The sequence below is a fragment of the Vanessa tameamea genome, chromosome 28, assembly GCF_037043105.1.
Source record: "Vanessa tameamea isolate UH-Manoa-2023 chromosome 28, ilVanTame1 primary haplotype, whole genome shotgun sequence".
Lineage (NCBI taxonomy): Eukaryota > Metazoa > Arthropoda > Insecta > Lepidoptera > Nymphalidae > Vanessa > Vanessa tameamea.
In genome coordinates, this window is record NC_087336.1 from 966,364 (window position 1) to 983,271 (window position 16,908).

The 16,908-nt window shown below is 33.3% G+C and overlaps 1 protein-coding gene across 1 annotated transcript; it reads left to right on the forward strand.

The window, feature by feature from the left end:
• The first annotated feature begins 6,541 nt into the window (after positions 1-6,541).
• On the forward strand, positions 6,542-15,053 carry LOC135194207 (androgen-dependent TFPI-regulating protein-like). The gene is made up of 4 exons (XM_064219384.1): positions 6,542-6,913; positions 12,461-12,601; positions 13,603-13,823; positions 14,693-15,053. Exons 1-4 carry the CDS (start codon positions 6,665-6,667, stop codon positions 15,051-15,053), a joined length of 972 nt encoding a protein of 323 aa, XP_064075454.1. The 5' UTR covers positions 6,542-6,664.
• Positions 15,054-16,908: the final 1,855 nt, after the last annotated feature.

Here is a 16,908-nt window from a genome sequence, read left to right on the forward strand (position 1 = left end):
ATATCTCAATGTCACCAGCGAACCATAACAGCGGCAATTAGCTATCTAGTATTTAATTAAGCCAACCACAAAACCCATCCAAGACAAGGGAACCTTAAAAAACAGCGTACGTATTTCTTAAAGCTGCAAGCCCTCCAATGTTGCAGATGTCCATGGGTGGTAGACACTTTCCATCAGGTGAGCCTCCTGCACGTTTGATTAAACCTATAAATAAAAATAAAAAAAACTTTCATACTCTGTACGTCCCTAACTTGAGTTTAAATAATAGGTATAATTGAATATAAATGAATTGTTCGTAAGTTATTTCTTTGAATACGGGAAAAATGTTAATTTATTCGAATATGAACAAAATTGCGGTCAAAACATTAACAAAAATAACAATTAAGGTAATTAAAAGCTTACTTATAACAGACAAAAACAAATAATTAATTATTATATACAGGGTTATTGGTAATTCGACGTATTCCCGTTAGGAGGTGATAGGGGTGACTATTTGCGATAATTTGAACACCCATATGCATAATGCAAATGTGAACCATTTTTGAGCTATTTCGTTTTTTAGATTTTTTTCAAAATAAGTCAAAATTGTAACTTCAAAAATGTATTAAAAAAAAGTATCATTTAAAATCTATTTTTTTCTTCTGATTTATAAAAACGATTAAACACTGGATATTTTTCAATATTTAAACAATAATTATCGGTCTTTATATTTTTCCCTCAAATATGCCTGAAAAACGAAAAAAAATCATAATAAACTTGTTCTGCAGATAATTTTAAAAACATAATCGTTTACTTAGCTTTCCGAAAATGTATAAAAACTAGGAATTTATTTCAAAGCAACCGAAATAAAATGATCAGAAAGGACGCTGGTGGAAATTCGTATTCGAACATGACCGAATTCGTACTAAAGGTCGCTCTTTAAAATTACCACAAAATTGATTTAAAATAATATCCAATGTAAAAAAACTTACTTATTTACTTAACTTACTTACTTAATAAAATTATAGCAAAGAATCACCCCTATCGCCCCCTAACGGGAATAAGTCGAATTACCAATAAACCTGTATACATGATTTTTTTTTTGCAAATGTAAATTAACACTTTTATAAATAAAAACTTCTCAATTACGACGTGAAGTTGCCTCAGTACATTTTAAGACACGTTTTAGACAATGGTTTTTAAGATGGCGATTAATAAGAATTTGGTAGTTCTAAAGTTAATTATACATGGTGTTGAAATTATTTCATTATTTATAGTGATGGGGTATGGATTGTCGTTGCTTAAGGGAATTACTCATAATGGTGACACGCCACAAATAATATTAGATACCAAGAAGTATTCATTCGCGTTCTTAACACATTGGAATCTGGTAAGTTTAATTTCTATAGCCTAATCCAGTGGAAGTTAAAATATATATTTATTATATTTAATAATTCCCTAGCTCACCCCTTTGGGGGATAATTTTTTATCAAATGAATCATTTGATAAAAAATAATTATTATTTATTTACATTTTGCTGACCATATCTTTCCTTATATTTCCCACACCTTTTAGGTACAAAAGATTCTGATTGCGGTGCAATCCGGTACGAACCTAGTACAATTGAATGGAACCCAAAAAATATTATAATCAGGTCTCGTCGATAGACAGGTGTATGATTGATGCACACATCAATCCTCCCTCCTAACGTCGACGGCATCCTAAACAGCAGTACTCAGTATTGTTGCGTTCCGGTTTGAAGGGTGAGTGAGCCAGTGTAACAGGCACAAGGGACGTAACATCTTACTTCCCAAGGTTGGTGGCGCATTGGTGATGTAAGGAATGGTTAATATTTCTTCTTACAACGCCATTGTCTATGGGCGGTGGTGTGCATTTACTGTCAGATGGCCCGTTTGCTCGTCCGCCTACCGATATCATAAAAAAGGCTCATCGGCCTCACAGGAGGCACCTTTGGACGCTTTTTTTTTTATTACATTAGCAGCCTGTAAATTTCCCACTGCTGGGCTAAGGCCTCCTCTCCCTTTGAGGAGAAGGTTTGGAGCATATTCCATCACGCTGCTCCAATGCGGTTTGGTGGAATACGCATTTGGCAGAATTTCGTTGAAATTAGACACATGCAAGTTTCCTCACGATGTTCTCCTTCACCGCTGAGCACGAAATGAATTGACTGACTTGAACCCGAAATCATCGGTTAAGATGCACGCGTTCTAACCACTGGGCCGTCTCGGCTCTTAATAACAATTAAAATTTAAAAAAAGGTGCTAGTATTTTCGTATGCGCTTGAGAATATATACTTCTACCGTGTAATTAAAACAAAATCATTTGCATTTTACATGCATATGTTTATCTATGCTTAACACACACAACACACACACACACACACACACACAATTTCACAAACATACAGTTTATGAACAGTACCTTTACCTATCACAAATTGTTTAACTTTTATAAATAACTAGTATAAAATCTTCATATTGTAACTGCTTTTCGAATTCATGTTATAATAGTGTAATCCTTTTTGGTCATAATTTTTGCATTATATTGTTAAATTTTATAAGATATTGTAACACTGTTGGATTGCCAAATGAAACAATAAACAATAAACAACATTATAAATGCAAAATTAACTCTGTCTGTCTGTTGGTCTGTGGCTCTTTCACAGCCAAACCACGTAACCGAATTTATGAGTACCTACTTATATTCGTTTGTACGGAGACTCGCATCGAAATATATTTTGTATAATTTGCGAGGATGACAGCAAAAACATCACACAAATACCTATAATGTTAATTTTTGTAACTTGAACGTTGAAATGTTTATGTCTTTGCTGACGTAAACGAACGACCAACGAAATAACCAACACGAGTTCTTTTCTTGTGAATCGATCAGCGTTGCAGAAATATCAATAGTTGACCTCGAAAACTATTCAGGATATCGATAGTATTATCGATTCTATCGATAGATACGAATGACGTTTTAAAATCGATTACACTTTTATGAAATCGGATACTACGAATGTAACTACATAAATAAATTATTGTTAGAAATATTTATTTATATAGTTATATTTATATAATAATTATATTATTTAATAAACTCATATTTTGTTGTATCCGAATTTGATTTGTAACAATATATATGTCGCAGCGTCAGATAATTAAATACTTTGATTGTAATCTCTCAGTTTTGAGATTTGATTCCGGATGGCCAGGGAAGTCAACCACTCTTTGTCACGTTAGAAAAACGTTGTCAAGAAGGAGAAGACAGATGTGGTCGCGGCCAATGAAATATTGTAAAAATCAATATACGATAATCCAGCTATCGATTTGTTGTATTATTTTTGAATATGCATGACGAAGATGGCGATCCCGAACCAAACAATACTGCCGGCTCGCCGTTATATATATATATATATATATATATATATATGTATTATCCACCACATCACGTAAAAATTTTTGCTTTAAGAAATATGGCTCACTCACCCTTTAAAACGGACAAACAGTACTAAGTGTTGCTGTTTAGCGATAGAATATAATTATGAGTGAGCGGTACCTACCCAGATGGGGTTGCACTAAAAGCTACCACCATCAAAAATAGTAATTAAATGTCGAGGTGGTTCAGTCATTAGAATAGTAACTAAGATTGTGGTTTCAATCCCGGACGAACACAACAGAACTTGTAACTATTTTATACTTATACTAGCGAAACGCTCCGGCTTCACACGGGTGCAATGCTTGATACTAAATATACTACAGAATGTCTTACAACGTTCACAGTTTTAACCGACTTCAAATAAAGGAGGTTATCAATTCGACGCGTATGCATATAGCATTGTTAGATCTGAACGACATTTGAGTATGATGATCCATTTTTCAGTCGTTAGACAACAGAGACCGCTATGTCGGTGCGTTTTGAATCTTTAATATCTTCGAAAATATTCATTTAAGTTACATGCCGTAAAGGGTCATATTCATCTATATTAAATGCACAATGTATTTAAGGTACTTAATTGGATAAGGATTAATTCCCGTCGATGGTATCACATCGGCCAATGCTGACTTGATAGGATGCACTTTAAACACACACCGACCCCGCCGGCGGGGTCGAGGTCCCTCGTTTATTATCAACCGTTCGCGCCTAGGCGTATGACGGATCTCAGAGCACACATGTTCTCCCTCCAGACGTCGACGGCGTCCTAAGCCGAGGTGCGGCCTCACAGAAGGCGCTCTTAGGACGCGCGTACTCTGAGCCCTTCAGTGGGCTCTCAACATCCGGCAGAGTCTTCCACGACTCGCCTACCCGCCCGGTGACGCTGTAGAGGCCACTTTGGCCAACAGCAACTGTCTATTCGAAAAAAAAAGGGATTAATGCTGTATTGCTAAAAATCGCTTCGAAAATAAGCCATTATTTCTCGTAATGATTATTTTATAATATGTTTAATTTCGTTATAGGGTTTATAACGAAATATAAGTCTCTGTCAAAAGTCTAATGATTTTGATTGGTCAGTTGCAGTAGTTAATTCAATAATTATCGTTATTTATTTGTCTAGCGCAGATAACGTTTTAAATAAACGAATCAGTAAATACATACAGATAAAATATACTAATATAGTTGACGTTAATTCTATCAGTGTTGTCAGTATATATTTTTTATATAATTACACATTTTGTTGGAGACTTTATTTTTAATATCAAGTTAATAAATTAGAATGGATTAGCCCTATTACGTTAGTGTTCGTTAATTTCCATGCAGGATAAATAATTATTTTATTTCATTGATATACCTAAGTGATTAATTTTGTTCCTTTTCCACATATATAATTCTAGTTGTCGCCTGGGGTTTCTCTCGCATTTAAGGGTTGGTCGTTACGTGTTATCTTGTACTGTAATTATTTAAATATGACAATTGCTCGTATGAGCCTATTCGAATTAAGAATATTTTGATTTTAAAAATTGAATGAAAGATTTTTTTTTTAAATAATTGCTTGTAAGTAAATTCAGTATAATTAAAAAAAAAGAAACATTATGATACCGTAATGACGGTGACCTTTGATTTGGTAATTGTCAGTTGGAATTCTGTAAGATGATGTTTTAAATACTAGTAGCGACACGCTCCGACTTTGCAAGTATGCAGTTTGATAATTTAAAAAAAAATAGTATAAATATGTATAATGTAGCCCCTACAGATGAACAAACAAAATATACCTCCTTATAATATTAGTATAGATTATTAAAAAATTAGAACTGATTAAGTTATATTTGATACATACGAAATAACACTGTTTAACAATCAATCAAACACGTTGATACTAGTGATACGGCTCATCTGATGTCCTAAAGTTACTTCTAAAGTGAATTGTCACGCAGAAAAGGACTATTCATTTAAATTATAGTTATAAAAACAATATAAACGCAGATATTTTATATACTTTTAATACAAGAGGCATAAAACACTGATGCCCTGCAGCACAGGTTTAGTAACTGTTTGTGAGACGATGCGTTAAATGTCTGATGAAATATTATCATACACAAAATCAAAATATACTTTATTCAAGTAGGATTTTACGAGCACTTTTGAATCGTCCTTTAACAAACTATATTAAGTGCTACCACCGGTTTTGAATGTAGATTCTACCGAGAAGAACCGGCAAGAAACTCAGCTGTTACTCGTTTTCAACATCTAAAATAGTCATGTTAGTTAAATACAATTATATATGTATGTCATGTCTCCTGCCTGGAAGTCAACAAGCATTAACTCCACGCTTTTTTATCGTCAATATAATCTTGTATCGAATAATATGCTTTCCTTACCAAAGTGTTTTTTATAAATTATTTGAATTTATGAAACGGGAAGGTAAAATAATTAATACAGTATTATTATTGGCTAAGTCCTTACTCTATTTACAAAGAGTGTAACTTAATTTATTTAATATTTAAAGGATAATTTAAAGTAATAAAAATTAATTCAAAGAAGAAAAAACAAAACGTAAAATTGTATAAACGAGCGCTGTGTGTGGAAACATAGATGTGTTTGTGTTTGCGTGTGTGTGGGTGTATTAAAAAAGTAATTTGTAAATCAACAGACAGAAGCTTGTTGTTTCTTGGAAATTTATATTTTTATAGATTCACTTACTTATTTAGCTTGTAAAATTTTACTGCACCACCATATTGCCGTCTTCCATACACATTATTCTTCTAACCCAAAGGTTGTCTGGAAGAAATGGCTTATAAGCCATAAGACCGCCTTTTGCTTGGCCAATTTTGTTTTAAAGAAAATATATTTTGTATCTTTATGTATATTTGGTGTGCAATAAAGAGTTAAATAAATAAATAATAAATAAAAAATATAATATATTAATATTTTTTTTTACATAAAATATAATATATTAATCACTTTATTTTAATATTATATTATATGTTTATATTATATTATTTTAAAATGACAAAAAAAATAACATATTAAATGTGAATTCTCATTTCGATATGGCAACACTCCCATAAGACATTTTAACGTACCCTCTTTATAAAACAAAGCAGTCGCCCGTAGCCTTAGTTCGGGCGGTTAATTAGTCTTAATTATTTAGTTTAATTTTAATTATAATTATACAAAATATATTAATAATAAACGTACAGTAATATAATAATAAATAATTTTAAAAATGGAAGAACTATGGCGCGATACGAATATATTTTATAATGTTCTGTGTTTCTTGATAACGGAAAATGAAAAATTATTTGATCGGAGTGATTCTAATTTGTATTGGAGGACTGTATTCCATATATTCGGTATTCTCCATCATGTATATATCGGAATAACTGCTCCCAGCCTTAACATTGTCAACAATCCAAACCCAGACATTAGAATTTTATATACATTTAAAGCGGCCTACCTTACCGGATGGAATTTTGTAAGTACCTACAGATTTTTATACCTATAATACTTATTAACAAATTACTCGTCCTGATTTCACTCGGAAGAATAAACATAAAATGAAATAATCTTGTTTTCTCTCCGGCTAGGAAGGTTGAATTTGTCAAATTTTCTCTGGTTTAATATGCATGTAAACCTTCCTCTTGATTCATTGTTTATTAATGCAGACTGCTTCTAAAATCCGTTGCGTAGTTTATAACATCGAACCGTACAGATGTTGGGAAGTGATTTTGTTTAATACGACTCAGATATTAGAAGCGGGAATGTCACAGATACACAAACATTCTTAATACGTCGATAGGATTATTGATAGTTACTGCAGTTAACGGCTTTGAGCTCTAATTAAATCTCACCATAAAAATACTACTAAAACAATGTTTTTAATTATTAATTCAATAATAAGTGTGTTTTTGTAATACTTCTAAACAGCTTTTTAAAATTACGTAGACATGCAGGGCGATTCTGTAAATCACTTCGTGTCTGAAATATAGACAACTGAGTTTCTGTGATATTAAATGATATAATTATTAGTATAGTAAATATATATATCACAATTTGAAATTTCACGCCCGTGTTCTGCGGTGAGTTTCGAGTTTATTCTTACGGAATGCTTCTACTGGAAAATTCTCAATCGTCGTTGGTATATCTTTGGCCGACATCACAATTTTTGACCAATTTTTTTTCATAAATCTATACTAATATTATAAATGCACAGGTTACTCTGTCTGTCTGTCTCTGTTGCTCTTTCTAACACTTATTTGTAAATAAATAAATAAATATTGGACAACATCACATACATTACTTTGATCCCAATGTAAGTAGCTAAAGCACTTGTGTTATGGAAAATCAGAAGTAACGACGGTACCCCATACACCTAGACCCAAGACAACATAGAAAACTAATGAACTTTTTCTACATCGATTCGGCCGGGCATCGAACCCGGGACCTCGGAGTGGCGTACCCATGAAAACCGGTGTACACACTACTCGACCACGGAGGTCGTCAACTAAACCCTTTTTACAACTAAAAACGGGGGCGACGCCGCGAGCGACATCTAATTAGACTTAAGTAAAATTCGTATCTTAGTTTATTGGATTCGAATTCACGATCTTCGGCAAAATTTTGTATTTCGTACATTGTCAAAGAAATCAAATCGATCCAAATGCAATATTTTTTTTTGCAAATATTTAAATGATAGTACCACTTCTTCGACGCAATTAAAATTAATTACAAGAAAATAATAATAATTTAATTATTAGTGATATGGTAATAATTATTATTATGATAAATGTAATCTCTCCTTTTTACCATTAAAATAACACACGAAAATTTAAACATTAACAATATAAATTTGTAATAAAACAAACATTGAAAATTAAGATGAGGTATGACGGAATGTTCAAGTTAGCTTGATCGTTTTGACAGACAGGCTAGTGACGAGAAACAGAAAATATAACATATCGATGGAACGATGGAACGATGGAATGCGTAATTCAAATTAGAATTCGATTATTTTTTAACTTATTTTTCTAAAAAGTGTTATACCAGCCAAAGAGACCCCAGTCAAAAGGACCCCCGGTCGTAACAATAACTTAACAATGATCTTTAGGATATTTGTAGCAGTTACTGCCTGTTATTCGCGTCCCTACGAAGCAATAATATGTAATAAAAAAGTCTTAAAATTTTCTGATAACGCTTGAATCTTTAGTATTATATGTATTTTTTTTTTTAATTTTTATAATCATTAAATTAAGAAAATAATATGTTCGTCATTGCAAAGTTATGTCGATCAGAAAAATTTACATCTAATTTAAACTTTCTCTAACAATTATATATTATAGCAATTTAAAGTTGTGTCCTCGTTGAGCGCTCAGACCAGAATGCCTCCGTTATCCAGCCGTTCTCAACTATGATCAAGCCCTCGCTGTGATTGGCGAACGCTTCTGATTGGCTATCGCAAATTTAGTCAAATTAACATCCAATATAAATATATCGTATATTTTACATACTAACAAAATACATAACAATTTTAACAGGTATATCTATTAAAACCATACAGACGCGATACCATTGCGAGAGCTTGATTAATCTATGATATTCATTATGGATTTTCGAAAAAATGCCGTTTTGAAATTCGACGAAGTTGTTATCGAAATATTGTGAGTAAAAGTAAATTGAATTAGTGTTGTATCTATACATGTAATAAAATTGGAGTGTCTGTTTGTAATATTAAAATAACCGCTTTTTACCGCCGTGCGTCCGTCTGTCTGTCCGTCAACAGACAGACGGACGGTCAGCGGAGTGTGTATCTCATGAACCGTGATCATTAGACAATTGAAATTTTCACAGATGATATATTTCTGTTGCCGCTTTAACTACAAATACTAAATAACTGAATACAATATTTTTTTTAAAGGATCATAGGACAAACGTATTGTTTACCGTTTTTATAGATAATTATACGGAACCCTTCATGAGCGAGTCCGACTCGCACTTAGCCGGTTTTTGAGTTATTTAAATATCGTTTAAAATTCACGTGTTCTTTCAACTGGGTCACTACATGCTTAATTGATTACACAAAACATCAATTAATCAAATTAATTAATTGTCCGATTTGAATAATACTGTTTACATTGTACCCACACTAAGGTTATCTTGTAGACACGTGTGTGTGTGTGGCGATAAATTTTATAACTACGAACACGTTGCGATCAAAGTTCGTAATTGCCACTTTTGTTGTAGAGATTTGTGTTTGTCTGGGTCAAACTTGCTCACACAATTGCGCACTATACCATGTTCTGCGTAGTTGGCTGGTCTCCTTTGAGTGTCAGAGCTTCCGGTTAAAAATTTAATGACAGAACGAAAGACAGATAGAAAAAGGAAGTGAAACAGTCACTTGAAGGGGTGTAGCCCTTTTTCCAGTTCACTCTACTGTAACTCAAGAAAAAAATCATTTCAAAAAAGGCAAAAAAACACGACTTCAACTGAATGCTTACTTTAAATGCAACTTAACTTCCCTTTTAAAAGTATATATTTTATACGGCTTGTAAATTTTCAATGCATACTTTGCGTTCATTATAAATATATATATATTTTAAACATAATTAGTTTTGCATGTCGGTCAATGAACGATTTCTCCTTACGATACCAATTTTAGTTAAAATTTAACATGATTGACTCATAATTACTTATATATGAAGCAACAGACGGCATTGATAAGAGACAGTACGGTCAAAGTTCCGTCACGAGACTGACGCGTGATAACAGCCGATAAGGGCCGATTAGGGCTGATTTCAACACCCCCCTGATAACAATATTATCATCGGAAGCGAAGAAAATCACCATAGTCAATGGTGTTTAATATATAAATTAATTAATAAATAATTATATTTACTTGGTGCTAGGGCGGTACCTAGTATTGTTGTGATCTGGTTTAAAGGGTGAGTGAGCCAGTTTAATTACAGGCACGAGGGACATAACATCTTAGTTCCCAAGGTTAGTGGCGCCTTGGTGATGTAAGGAGTGGTTAATATTTCTTACAGCGCCATTGTTTATACTAACGATAGTCTATCGTTAGTCTATCGATATGCAGCACTAGTAGAGACTATATATAGCAGTTTAGTTTAACATCAGTTCTTTACGATTAAGAAATGAGTTGAACGTGTACTTTGTTTATTAAATTGACGAGACGTCGAAGGCCATTTAGATAAAGGAGGTCGTCTATGTGGCTATCGTTCATAGATTAATAGTGTATAATCATTTGAAACTAATGTTATTCGATGATAACGTTAATAAGATCACTCTAAAGGTCAGGCATATGGTTTGAGCCGGAATCAGCTGTTAGATAATCAGTTAAAACGTGCGAGTTACGCACACATCCCTCAAGAGTCACTGATATATAAATTTTCACGATTCGAATAGTAAATAGACACTAAAATAAACTGCGTTTATTCAAAAGATTTTTTGGGAATTTCGAAACTTATGACATTTTTGTAAACTATTAGTGAACTATAATTACTAATATTATAAATGTCTCTTTGTCTGTCTGTTTCTCTTTCAAGGCGAAACGACTGCACCGAATGTGGTGGAATTCGATATGAAATAAGCTTGAAATCGAAGAACATTTTTTTCTTTCTTTTTTTTTTTTATGTTATCGGTAGGCAGACGAGCAAATGGGCCACCTGATGGTAAGTGGTCACCGCCGCCCATAGACAATGGCGCTGTAAGAAATATTAACCATTCCTTACAACACCAATGCGCCACCAACCTTGGGAACTAAGATGTTATGTCCCTTGTGCCTGTAGTTACACTGGCTCACTCACCCTTCAAAACGGAACACAACAATACTGAGTACTGCTGTTTGGCGGTAGAATATCTGATGAGTGGGTGGTACCTACCCAGACGGGCATGCACAAAGCCCTACCACCAAGTAAATAGCCAATATTTATGACATTAGTACTCACTGTGTGTAATCACACTAATTAAATTATGTAATTATTTACTTATTATAACGATTAAGGGCATTGCTCCGTAATTGATACAGGTTTCGTCCAAGATCAAACACGTGCTTAAATAATTGCTAGAGGGATGTATTTTCTGAAAGCAAAGTTTAAATATTTGAGGATTGAAACATTATTTGTTTATTTTAAAGTTATACTGGATATCCTTAAATATGGTATTAGACCATCTGATGATAAATCTTGTACCACTAGACATTATCAGTGTAAGAGATATTAACAATTCATTACATCATCAATGCGACTTCGAAACTAAGATATGCACAATATGTTTGTAATTACACTGGCTCACTCACTGTAAACGGGAACACAACAATACCGGACATAAAATCTTTCGTGATGATTAAGAGTGATTTTTAATATTTCCACGAGGTGAGGTGATTAACCACTGGATGATCCATTTGCCAGTCTGGTGCCAGGGTGATGAAAAAATCTGCAACTTTAGTCATCCGTGTGTTCTATGAACATTTTTTTATTTTCAATAATTCACTTAATGGACGTTTTTCTAAGATTTTTTATTGTATTTTTTGTATTGAGTTTGTACCTTTAACAAAACGATTTTTTATACCTAACGCCTAGTGTTAAAAGGACCAATATAATTAACCCTTATTTAGTAATCAGCTTGGGATTGATAAGGACCTGTGAACCACAATGAACGGTTGACACAAGAGCCAGTCCGTGGGTTTTAGGCGTAAAATAGCCTATGTAAAGGACATCTTTAGGCTTCAAGTTTGCTTCAAACAAATTTCATCAAATACAGTTCAGTGGCTTAGAAAGCGTAACACACGGACAGATTTACTTTGTAATTATATTAGAAAGATATGCCTTTTTCATTTTTTTATTGGTAATGTTAAGTTTATGTCGTTTAAGCATTTTTTTTTGTTAATTTCGCAATTGGTTATAAGGATGTATATACATTATTCAAAAATCTACTTTCGTCGTTTTGGAACCAAGCCATAGAGTTCTTCATTTAAATTTTTTGATTGATGTTAAAATTTTATTCGCAGACCTTCCAGACCGTGTTCCTCGGTCTGTCGCTGGTGCATGATATCCTGGAGTGGCTGGACAAGCAAGAAAACTCATTAGCTGCAAAGATTAGATACTGGAGAAATATCATATTCAGCGGAATGGTGGTTCCGTTTACCTTAGTAAGTAATTTTGAAATATTTAGTCAAAGAACACACGAAGCGAATAAGTCGTGGGTACTTGTAATTTTATAATTTGAAGGATGTTTTGGAATATATAGATCGCCAAATTGTCGACGTCGTTAAGCCTGTCTGGGTACCTACCGTACCGATTCATCATTTTATTCTACCCCCACCCAGCAATAGTTACTTAGTATTGCTGTGTTCCAGTTTAAAGCCTGAGTAGGCCAGTGTACTATAGGAGCAAGGGGCATAACATCTTGGCTTCCAAGGTTGGTTGCGCATTGGGGATGTAATAACCAATTTAAGCTCTACATTGAATACCATAATGTACCTTGACCTTATGAGTCTACTTGAATAAAGAATATTTTGATTTGATTTCATTTATTTATACATATAATAAAATTGTAGTGTCTGTTTGTATTATTAAAATAACCGCTTTTTACTAAATGCATATGTATGTTTACACGTTACAATATAATCTTTTTTACAATTTTTGTCTGTCTGTCTGTCTGCCTGTCTGTCTGCCTGTCTGTATGTCTGTCTGCCTGTCTGCCTGTCTGCCTGTCTGTCTGCCTGTCTGTCTGCCTGTCTGTCTGCCTGTCTGTCTGCCTGTCTGTCTGTCTGTCTGTCTGTCTGTCTGTCTGTCTGTCTGTCTGTCTGTCTGTCTGTCTGTCTGTCTGTCTGTCTGTCTGCCTGTTTGTCTGTCTGTCTGCCTGTCTGCCTATCTGTCTGTCTGTTTGTTCCGGCTAATCGCTGGAACGGCTGGACCGATTTTGACAAGACTTTCACTGGCAGACAGGTGATGTAATAAGGAGTAACTAATTCTACAACAATACCTTTTTTGTTAAATTCAAAAGCACACGAAGTCGCGGGCGCAGCTAGTGATTAATAATTTTCACAGCGCCATTGTCTATAGCCAGTGATAGCAAATACTAACAAACAGTTTTGAAACTACAAGTGTTTGTAGCATACTCGTAACAAACGATACTTTTCAATTACAGTTCGTAACGGCCATGTTCTGGTCTGTGTACGCCATCGATAGAGAGCTGGTTTTCCCGCGGATTTACGACCAGGTTGTACCCTGGTGGTTCAACCACTGCGTCCACACCAACATAACGATTGTCGTCATCATCGAAACATTGCTTCAAGCGAGAAGATACCCCACTAACCAAAGACTGGAGCTGATTCTCTACTGGATAGTTGCTTTTTCGTACGCTATAGTGTGAGTTTATTTATAATTTTAGTATTAAGTATGTCACACTTGTGGGCAAGAGTTAGGTCCACGCCACTTCACTATAGGTTTGGATATATAACCGAATTTAATTTGTGACGACACAAACATCGATACAAATATTAGTGTGTGTTCACACACACCGATACTTGTTAAAAATTACAATAAACAAGCGTATTAAACGTGTGCATCTTAACCAATAATTGCAGCTTTAACTCAGGCAAGCACCGCTGAATTTCCATGTGTTTATAAGTCATCTCGAGCTCGACAGTGAAGGGAAACATTATAAGGAAACCTGCATTTGTCTAATTTCGACGAAATTCTGCCATCCATGTATATCCACCAACCCGTGGTGGAATATGCTCCAAACCTTCTCCTCAAAGGGAGAGGAGGCCTTAGCGCAGCGACTGGACCAACGATATTATGAGAGCGAGTGGACACAGAGTGCACCTGTGTGTGCTTTATAATGTGTTCTGCGTAATTGCCTAGACCCATGGCTGAAATTTGTCAGGAGTATATCAATTTAATAAAGTACTACAACTTATGATTTTTAGTAGCATAGTAGTAACAGCCTTTGAATATCCTACTGATGGACCTAATGCCTTCTCTCCTTTTGGAGAAAATATTTGGAGCGTATTTCTCCATTTCAATGGTTTTGAAAATGCGTAGGTTTCGTAACGTTGTTTTCCTTCCCCGCCCAGTGTGGCCAGGTTACTAAAGTTTTAATAACCTGCCCAGCACGACTTATGTTTTTATCTGAATGATCTCTTTAACCATCGTTAAATAAATAAACATCAAAACGAAATAAACAACATTTTCATCTTAAATTTTTTATGATTTTACGATTTCCACTTTTTCAGATATTACACGATATACTTCTTCACGGATCGCTGGCTGTACCAGGTCTTCGGTACAATGAACTGGTGGCAAGTTTGTTTATACCAATTAGGAATCTGGTTGGTTTCATACATCTTCTATAAAATCCAGTTTCCGATCAACAGATTAATCCACGGTCACGAAGATAATGAAACAAATACAGAAAAATCTGATGATGATGACAAAGATAATGCCGTCAATAATAAAATCAACGAAAACGATACGGAAATAAATAAAACGAAGACAATTGAAAATAGTCAAACTATAACAGATTCGAACACAAGAGTGTTACCTAAAAAAACATGGAGCTTAAAATTTAGGAGCATCAATAATCACACAAATTAAACAAAAATCATTATTAAAATGTTCCTATTAAATAATATAGTATTAATAATAATATAATAGAATTTAATCGAATAATAGATCACATGATAAGCATAGTAAATGTTAAACGAAAAAAACTATATTTTGCATCAGTAGAAGCTCTTTTAGAAATGGTACAAGGTTTAATTATAGGAAATGAAATTGAAGATATCAAGGATGTATTTATATCGACAAATATATGAGACTTAGGCGAAGAAATAGTTATAAAATCAAATTATCTAATGCATAGCATACAAGAGGAACTGACCTGATAATAATGCTACATAGAAATCAGAAGAAATCGAAATATTTAAAGAAGAATTATTAAATATTTATAAAGTTTAAACATTATCCTGTCGAGACCAAATTTGATAACCTAGTTTGGATCAAATAAAAGTTCCGAAATAGATCGGTTGTATTTTTTAAGTTAACGATAAACTTTGCAATATTTAATATAGTTTATTCAACTTTTAGTGTTATAATCGATGTACAGGAATATTAATATACAATTATTGAAGCATGTTGACTCTCTAATATTAACAGTACAAGACAAAGTTTTCAAGCAATCTTATCATCAGATTTTAATACTAACCTTGATTTACACGACCTCAAAAAACTAAAAGGACTGTATAAGGATTTATATTTGAGTTACAGTGAAACAAAAAATAACTTTATTCCATAAGCATTTACGAGCTAATTTTAATTGTCATTTTAAACTTCGCATATGTAAGAAATTATTTGAACTGTGCAAGGCATTTTGATGTTAATCGTATAAATGTATCTGAAATAAAAATGTTTGGTCTTTGTGCGAAGGTTCCTAGTATAATACGTGTAATTTAAAGAGTCATTGCAATGCATGGTCTTTATCTGGTGATGAAATTATTATATAAAATCGTATGTACAATAATGATCAAGCCTCTGTACTTCTCTGAGATAAACTTATCTCTACCGTCGGACTATATATAAATTCTTAGTAAGGACCTAAAACATCAAACATCAAGACTGGCTGTGAGTAGACCTTTTCCCATAAACAATGGAATAGAAAAAATATTTTACTAACTATTGGAACTAAATTTTAAGGCTGATGAAAAAAATACTAACAATAAATTTTTCCAATCTGTCATCACAATAAAAGTCACACATGAATGCGAGAGAAGATAAAAAAATTACGTGAGTAAGGGAGCTAGATATCTTTAAGCAATTGCGTTTCAAACATTGTCCCATGATCGTTGTCTAACAGCACCCATAGACCAATTTGATGTCTTAAGTTGGCAAGTTTTCAAAGTTTAAATATAACGTAAATTTATATTTCTAGCTTCAAAGAACATGCGACCATGTTTATTGTCCCAAGTTTTTAATTATTCAAATCTGTTATTCTTATTTAAATTATTCGGTTTATATATATATTTTGTTGCACTGGTTTTCATCACTGTTGAGTTGGTAACTGTGCTTGACGTAATTGGACAAACTTCGAGCAAAAAATCTCTGTTATCAAAACACAAAAAAACACAAATGTTAAATTTATTTACTTTTTATATGTATATTTATGTATAGTGCAATAATTTCAATGCTAATATATCATCCATTGTTCTTCTACGTGGGTATAATTGGTTAGATTTATAGAATTGTTTTTTAAGGTTTTAATTATTTAATTATATGTAATATTGTAAATTGTATTAAAATAAACGCTTTAGAGACTAAATTTCTAATTTATTTATTCAGACAAGACAAATGATAGAATCACCAATTGCAGCATGAATTTTCATATGCTTAACTGTTTTTATAAGCGTGATTAGAAGACAAACATCGTGAATAAAAATGCTTTTTTTTATGATAT

What these genes read in the sequence shown, in the direction of transcription:
- LOC135194207 (XM_064219384.1), top strand. Translation starts at nt 6,665, where the DNA reads ATGGAAGAACTATGGCGCGATACGAATATATTTTATAATGTTCTGTGT. An exon ending in TGGTGGTTCCGTTTACCTTA is followed by an intron (nt 12,602 to 13,602) that starts GTAAGTAATTTT and finishes TTTCAATTACAG; the next exon opens with TTCGTAACGGCCATGTTCTG. An exon ending in GCTTTTTCGTACGCTATAGT is followed by an intron (nt 13,824 to 14,692) that starts GTGAGTTTATTT and finishes CCACTTTTTCAG; the next exon opens with ATATTACACGATATACTTCT.